General features: G+C 31.7%; 1 protein-coding gene across 1 annotated transcript; it reads right to left on the bottom strand.

Annotated features, from left to right (window-relative positions):
* Window positions 1-1,891: 1,891 nt before the first annotated feature.
* LOC139521913 (transmembrane protein 127-like) lies at window positions 1,892-8,623 on the bottom strand. Its single transcript, XM_071315645.1, has 3 exons — window positions 8,251-8,623; window positions 5,314-5,484; window positions 1,892-4,257 (listed from the first exon to the last, which is right to left on the bottom strand). The coding sequence occupies exons 1-3, from the start codon at window positions 8,621-8,623 to the stop codon at window positions 3,935-3,937; spliced, it is 867 nt and encodes a 288-aa protein (XP_071171746.1). The 3' UTR covers window positions 1,892-3,934.
* Between the last annotated feature and the right edge of the window lie 81 nt (window positions 8,624-8,704).

Raw genomic sequence — 8,704 nt, 5'->3', positions numbered from 1 at the left:
CAATGTACCATAATGAAATATGATGACAAAAAACAAACAAATATTGCAAACCAAACACTATCATACATAAGGAAGCAAAAAAAATTATTAATTTGTATATAGACCAATCCAAAATGTCCAACAATTACCAGTAAGTACCACAACCTAAAACAGTAACAAAATCGTCTCCGAGTTTCTTGTGGAGAGTTGTCTCATTGGCAATCATACCACATCTTTTTTTATATTTACAAAATTTAGTCCATAAAAAACTGATTAAAGGTATCTGTGATGGATCCAGGGAGGTGGGGGTTGTGTTCCAGAACCCCCTCCTTTTTTAAATGATTAATACATTTGAATAGGAACATATGGTTGGAACTCCTTTGTCCTGGGTTGGGAAACCCCCCCCCTTCCCCTCCTTTTTAAAAATGACTGCATCTGCCCCTCAGTATCCAACCATCCATGTCCATATTCCATTAATTAGGTAGTAAATGAGGAGGAAAACCCTGTAGTAGTATTATTAAACAACAAAAATAAGCCAAAGTTAAAACCACACTGCCGGTATAATAAATAGCTCTGTCTTCAAAGGGTTACCCGGTAAATATTAATATTGATGGAATAGATGCACAAGACTTAAAATACAAAGTGCAACATGAAACTGAGCAAATTTATGTGTTTTTCTACTTGTTAAAGGATGCATGGTGTCCAAAAGTTGCTTTTATCTTCGTCTTTTGAATTCTGTTAGATAGAAGCTATCTTATTGGCAATCAGACCACATATCTCCTTGTTTTTACAGTTATAAGTAAACTTGTACCATACAGAATTATTAATCTGATCTAACAAGGTTCAAGACAATAAGTTTTCACAGGTCCAGAGGTAAGTTTGTGTATAAAAATCCATCAATTTGAGAACAAGGTAGAAAACCATTATCTTTTTGGTGCAAGTGTTTATTTAAATGGTTCTTTCATGCAGATTGTTTAGACACCAGAAGACTTTATAAGTTATTAAAGAACCTTAGTGAGTGCGCTCACATACCCCACATCCCCATATTGTCACTAGAGAAATAAAATAACTGCAAGAAAAAAAAATTGTACAAGAAAAAAAAAATTGAATCATAATTTCCTGTCGATATGCACATCTACTTAGTATGTCCTTATTATCTACAAAGTTGCATGAAATTCTGTTGTGTGGTTTGAGAGGAGTTGGGATGACAAACTGTTGCAGTAGTATATTGAAGCAAATAAGTTCAAAGGGGTGTAACTCCTAGAAAAAAATTGAATTGTAATTACCTGTCGATATGCACATCTTCATAGCATATCCTTATTATTTAAAAAGGTTTCATGAAATTCTGTTGTGTGGTTTGACAGGAGTTGTGATGACAAGAAACAGGACTGACGGACGGACAGGTCAAAAACTTTATACCCTCTGCAACTTCATTGCGTGGAGTATAATAAGAGACTTGTGGCAATTTTTTTTGTATTATTTTAATATAAATAAAAGCACGTCTTTTACACATGAAAACAATCAAAATATTCAACAACCAAACAAACAACAAATGTCATTTTGATTTTAAAAAAAAATACCAAATAGCATCTAGATCTATAATATGACATATATTTATATACCGAGCAAACATTAATGAGACTTAATCTTTCAATTTATATATATGCAATAAAACAGAAGACTACTGAAAACTTTCATTACATGATCCAATTAAAGTTTACAAAGCAAACACAAGATATATAAAATTGTACACAATTCAGTCAATTTTGCATCAACTTCATAATACTAAGAACATATCCACTTAGGTAAAAGTTACATGTATAGTAATACACAAAGGTTTATAATAAGTGTTTATTCTGTAATGGTATAAGTCATCAACTTATCATTAATGGGGTCCTTCAGTTCTACATTCTTTATTTTCTATTCTATATAATTTTTCGTCCATTATTCTCTATCCCATTTTTTTCTATTCTTAACTATTTTGCCTATTGTTCCCCATGTTTTATTTTTTGGGACCAATTTTTGATACATTTGGCACTTTATTCTGTTAATCCCTTCTAGACCCTCACTAATTGTTGATGACAATGGTGTGAATGCAAGTATTACTACGCATTTGTATTACTAAAAAATGCAGATGAGAGAAAAAAAGTCAAAATCATAGTAGGAACCAGCCTTTGCTTTATTAAATTATTCTTCTCAATATCTAAGGATTTGCAGCATTTACATATTTATTTTAAAATCATTACTTTTTCCCCCAAGGACACAAAAATAACCTTCTCTTGATTTAAAAAGAATTGCAAAGATTTTAAATTTTAAAAGATAAAACATTTAAAAAAAGGTAACTTCAAAGTTCTAAGATTTTAGCAAATTATGAACAGTATAAAATATGTCCTTTATTGATATCTTTGTAAATTTCTTTGTACAAACAAGTTTACATCAAAATGAGATTACTATTTTTGTCTAGATAAAAACAATACCATATTTGACTTTTGATAAATTATAGAAATTTTTAAATATGCACATACAACTGTGAATAAAAAGGTTAAAATAATTTTGCCATTTATCAGCAGATAAAATGAGAATCAACATAAACTCTCATAAAATTTCTCAAATAAATTCTCATATATGTCAATACAAAAGTTACATACATTATTGTGTACATACTCAATGTACCAAACTAGATTTATTATCATTTAAAAAATCATACTGAATCAACATGATCAAATAGGATGCCAAATCTAACTGACTGGTGAGGTTTCTACATATAAAATACCAGCCTTGAAGTGGAAACCTCATAATTTGAAATGGTCATATTGCTGAAAATAATAACTTGGGTAAATTCATTATGTAAATTTAAACTTCTACTGAAAATACATGCAATTTTTAAAAAAAATACATATAAACTTTATCTCCAGTTTCCTGGAATATGTTACAAGTTTGAATTTGACCACAAAAATAAGGTCTACAGTAGATCTTCAAATTTCTAATAAATCATCAATATAAACTGTAGTATTTTTGGGGGGTAAATTTAAAAAAAAAACTATGCATTTGCAAGAATTCTTTTTCCCATGACTATAAAAAATAAATTTAATTGGAGGTAGTCCAAATATTCCATGTTTCGTGTATAAAATTGTCATAACTTATTTTAGCATGATATCTTGATAATAATTTTTCTTTCTTATTTCTCATTAAATTGATGTTCTATATGAACGAACTCATCATAATCAAACAATGATACATGTATACAGTGTACATAATTAGCAAACTGCACATGATTCTTGAATACACTTTAAATGGTACTTTGGATTCATTTATTCTCTTGAGTACCAATTTTCATGGATTGGGGAAAACTTGCACCTTCATGGATATTTGATTTCATAGTTATGAATACAAACGTTTAGAAAATTTGTACTTAATTGAACATTCAATTAAGTGGTTTAGCAATTCCTACTAATTCAAAAAAAAAAGTTTCCCACAAATAACAATGAATCCACATTATGCTTTTACATAATGTTTCAAAATTTTCTGATATTCAAAATAAACAGTTGACAAGAAAAAGTTTTACCAGCATCAGAATCATGGATAAATAATACAATGATAAATCCTGCTCAACTTGAGGTGGTACCTAACACTACAGGGAGATAACTCTGTAAAATTAGCTGAATGTTTTAATCACATTGCATTGTTAAGGAAATATTAAGCTTCTCAATGATCAAAATTAGTGTTTTTCAAACTGCTATATATCCAACCAAGTGATTGGGTGAAGTTTTTTGAAATTTTAATATTTTTATCAAAGGGTCAAAGTAAATATTTTGTCAAAATTTTATGAAAATTAAACGAGCCAAATTAATTTCAGTCAAGGTGTTGGGTACCACCTTAATAAGCTTAAATGCCAAAAGCATGAAAAAAAGCAGAACTAAAATTAGTATGATATACTGTGTATAAAAACAGAAATTCATGGTGTATATGCTGGTGGTGGGGGGATGTTGGACATAGGAGAACTCTGTGCCTCAGGGGGAGAGACGGGAAACGCCCCTTCAAGTCCATCATAATCCTCTAATAAGGCTTCTGTCATATGATCATGTGTTGGAAATCTCTTCAAACAGTTCATGGCTGTTGCTATGACACCCATGGCACCTGCAGCAGTGATCAGATAGAAACTAATGTCAAAGGTCACTTCTACTTTACTTCCAACATGGACTTTTGTGAGTCGTTGTAATCCAGAAACTTCCACGGTTAACCAGTAACAAAACAAATTGATAATCACACACAAGATAACTGAAAAATAAAACTTCCTTTAAATATAGATGTTTAAATGTTGTGATAAGCAATTCAACTATTTTAAACATGAGGATGCCATCAGGGATATTTTCAAAATGCAATTTCATGTAAAATACAATTTATAACAATACATTGTATACAACTTTCAACACAGAAATATGTTTCATCTGCTACAACAAAACGAAAAGCAACAATTTAAATGGTCATATTATACTATACATCTAAACAACCTACCAAGGTATCTTATATATTATATCATAAATCTTAAGAGGGAAAAAGGGAAACAAAGAATTTCTACATAAAGTGGTGAAGTTGAAATCATCCCTTCATAAATTTGACAGACAACATCATAATTGGTTGACTGATATTGAATATCCATTTTACAGATGATAGCATATATGTCCAGATTATCATAACTACAATCTGATCCCCTTTTGCCCTAATGTCACCTACCAAATTAGACTTATTACCTGATTTCTACTAACATGAGCAAAATAACAGCTAGACAGGTCCCAAAAGTGGAGCAGGATCCTTACACTTCCCATGAACCTGAGATCACCCCATTTTTTTGGTCGGATTTGCGTTTCTCAGTCTTCAGATTTTTATGTTATTATTTTATGTACTTTCGCTTGTCTGTTGTTGTTTTTTTTTTCTTTTTTAGCCATGGCTTTGTCAATTTATTTTCGACTTATGAATTTGAATGTCACTATGGATTTTATTGCCTCTTTTTAACATAGTAAATTAAAGCCTTAATATCAATAAAATTCTTATTACTATTGTATAAAATTGAGAATGGAAATGGGGAATGTGTCAAAGAGACAACAACCCGACCAAATAAAAAACAACAGCAGAGGGTCACCAACAGGTCTTCAATGTAGCGAGAAACTCCCGCACCCGGAGGCGTCCCTCAGCTGGCCCCTTAACAAATATATACTAGTCCAGTGATGATGAACGCCATACTAATTTCCAAATTGTAAACAAGAAACTAAAATAAAATGTATGACTTCAAAAAAATGTGTTTTGGATAAAAATTCATCCGAACAGTGGACTTACCAGACACAATATTAAATATTGCATTTCTCCTCAATATTTTTAAAGCTCTGTGCTGTGGTCCAATCAGATCTAATAAGAAAGCTATAAGTGTACAGCACATGGCTATAAATGTAAATGCAATGATTGTCTTCATTAGTATCACAGCTTTATTTGTAACACAGTTTTCCATTCCTTAAAATACAAAAACATGTTTATACTTCATGTAACTCAATTTTACATTCCTAAAAATTACAAAACATTTATCTACAAGAGAAATGTCATCACAATAAGCCTTTCCTAAGTTAATCTGTTCATATTAAAATCTAAGATTCTTTCTTAATGGCAAAGAACTTGTAGCTAGACATGTGTATACATAGTTTGTACTTCTCTTTAACATGTTTAATGTAATAATAACAGTGGTCAGAGAAGATAGGACCATCCAAGAAATAGCCACTCCAAATTGGGTTCAATTAAATATTGGTTCTAGTCAAAAAATTTAATTGAAACAAGTCTCTGGCAAATTCTTTTTTATAACCTTTCCAAAAGTTTAAGATTTGAACAGTTAACATGGTTGAAATTTCAAGTTTAAGAGGAAATCCAAGACAGTTGACTGTTTAATGTCTTTATTTTTTTACTTTGAATAAAAATATAATTTCAATGTCCCCAATACACTTCCATAAACCCATGTAAAAAATTGTGCATTATATATAAAAATATTTAAATGAAAAATGGTTACATTATCACTTTTCAATTATTGTATCTAATAAATAATTATCACAAAGGTAAAATGTATATAATTTCAATAATGTGTCGCCGTAACTGTATGTTGTACACTGTATGTTCTTGAAAGTTAAGAAATGATATGTTAGATCTGCTTCATGCTTCTGGACAACCTGAGATAACCCATGGTTTGTTTGGGGTTCATTTTGCTCAGTCTTGAGTTAACTATGTTGTGTTTCGTGACATGTTGGGTTTTTTTTTGGGGGGGGGGGGGGGGGGGTATTTTTTGCTTTTTTTCTACATGTACATGTATATGGCATTGTCAAGTTTGTTTCCCACTTAATGTATGAGTTTCAATATCCCTTTGGTACCTTTCGTCTCTTCAAAGATTCAGGTGATGGAATAGGTCGTAGTTTAGTTTGCACGCATGCCGTGACCCTTAAACCTGGAAAATATTATTATTTGGATAAAGGAAATGTTAACAAATGAACAACAAGTGAAACTGCGAGCTACTGCTCACTGATGATACCCCCGGCCCGCCGCAAGTGGATAATTTTAATAGTGTAAAAATATGCAAGTGTTCGGTAAACAGGAAGTTGTTGAGTGATGAATCTGAAAACGCATTACACGGTATTGCAGACTTATATAAACCCTGAAACCAAATTTCAGAAATCCTTGTATTGTAGTTCCTGAGAAAAATGTGACAAAAATTTTCAACTTGCATGACTTGGTTATCATGTGTAAAATAATACAAGTGTTCGGTAAACAGGAAGTTGTCGAGTGATGAATTTGAAAATGCATCACACGGTATAGCTGACTTATATCAAGTCTGAAACCAAATTTCAGAAATCCTGGTAGTGCAGTTCCTGAGAAAAATGTGACGAAAAATTTTCAACTTGGCTATCAGGTGTAAAAATGATACAAGTGTTCGGTAAACAGGAAGTTGTCGAGTGATGAATCTGAAAACGCATCACACAGTATAGCTGACTTATATCAAGCCTGAAACCAAATTTACTTATATCAAGTCTGAAACCAAATATCAGAAATCCTGGTAGTGCAGTTCCTGAGAAAAATGTGTTGAAAAATTTTCAACTTGGCTATAAGGTGTAAAAATGATACAAGTGTTCAGTAAACAGGAAGTTGTCGAGTGATGAATCTGAAAACGCATCACACAGTATAGCTGACTTATATCAAGCCTGAAACCAAATTTCAGAAATCCTGGTAGTGTAGTTCCTGAGAAAAATGTGACGAAAAATATTCATGGGACGGACGGACCGACAGAAGGACAGACAGAGGTAAAACAGTATACCCCCTTTTTTTGAAAGCGGGGGTATAAAAACAACAATAATACTATCTGCTGCATTACAGTTTTTATGTTCCCTGATCATTATATTGTAGTCTTTTTCTGGTTAATAAAAGATGGTATCGGGTCCGTTCGCCCTAATAACAATGTTCGCCCTGGGTTCGTTAGCCCTGAGTTCGTTCGCCCATAGAGTTTGTTCGCCCTACTAAAAAAATATTTATATTCAGGCATTGAAGTTAAATAAACTTATTCAGATATTTCTATGGAAATTCTTGAAATTTATGTAAACATGAAAATATTTAAAAGTTTATGGCTTGTTAAGGATCATTAATTGTTCAATGACAAAATAATTCAGATCACTGATTATTGTGATACTTTTCTTTTGATGAATTAATAATAAAAACAAATGTTTTGTTTTGATAAAATATTCAGCTTGAAATTAATAAAAACAATGATGTACGAACTGTAAATCTTGAAATGGATTTACAAGTTCATTTATTATTAAACTCTGAGACTTAGTCTCAGTTATACTGCATACGTTCGTGATTGACTGAATACAATTATTTGTTTACAAATATCAATAAAGATAAATACATTGTATTCCAGCATTCTACTCTGCAAATCAAAGGGAAAATGATAAAATGATTGAGGAAATATAAATATTCTGTCAATGGTCAATTTTTCAACAAACTATAACATATTTTGTTTAAAATACAAAAACTATGCAACAAGACATTTGCTAGACAACAATTAGAAAAAAATCAAAATCAGGGCGAATGGACCCTGAGCGAACAGGTATCAGGGCAAACTGACCCAGATTCATAAAAAGACGCTCACAGTTTTACTTTCATTTTGTGGTACTAGGAATTATCTCATGATAAAATGGATCAATATTTTTATGTTCCATGTTATAATGCTTATTAAAGATTACATACTATCTAAATCATTTGGTCCAAACTTGTAAACAATGTCAACTTTTTCGTTGTTCGGTCCCTGAATAAACTGTTCCAAAAACTTTCCTGGATAGAAAAATTGGAATGCCCCCAAATGATTAAGTCCAACACCATTTACAACACATCCACCGCCTTGTAAAGATACCCAGTTTGGTTCCGCTAAAGACGTTGACATAATAACAATTGTTATCATGCTACAAAACGCTGCTCCTAAATTTCTCTCTTTTGGTTTATGTCTCCCCCTTTCTCGTCTGTGTGAGTGGTGACGTCTGTCACGATGTCGACTTCTTGATCTACTTCTGGACGAACGGCTGCGTCTAGAACTACTATCACGTCCATTGTTTGACCTGGGCATTGCATAAATGTTCTGTACAACTAAATTTGGATTGGAAAGGTTGTCAAACCATTTTGCAAATATTTACATCCTCTTCGAAGT

Source organism: Mytilus edulis, chromosome 4 (assembly GCF_963676685.1).
Source record: "Mytilus edulis chromosome 4, xbMytEdul2.2, whole genome shotgun sequence".
Taxonomy (NCBI): domain Eukaryota; kingdom Metazoa; phylum Mollusca; class Bivalvia; order Mytilida; family Mytilidae; genus Mytilus; species Mytilus edulis.
Note: the sequence above shows the minus strand (reverse complement) of the source record. Positions and strands in the feature narration are given on the sequence as shown.

What these genes read in the sequence shown, in the direction of transcription:
- LOC139521913 (XM_071315645.1), bottom strand. Translation starts at nt 8,623, where the DNA reads ATGCCCAGGTCAAACAATGGACGTGATAGTAGTTCTAGACGCAGCCGT. An exon ending in TGGACCAAATGATTTAGATA is followed by an intron (nt 5,485 to 8,250) that starts GTATGTAATCTT and finishes TTGTATTTTAAG; the next exon opens with GAATGGAAAACTGTGTTACA. An exon ending in AATATTTAATATTGTGTCTG is followed by an intron (nt 4,258 to 5,313) that starts GTAAGTCCACTG and finishes TTTATTTTTCAG; the next exon opens with TTATCTTGTGTGTGATTATC.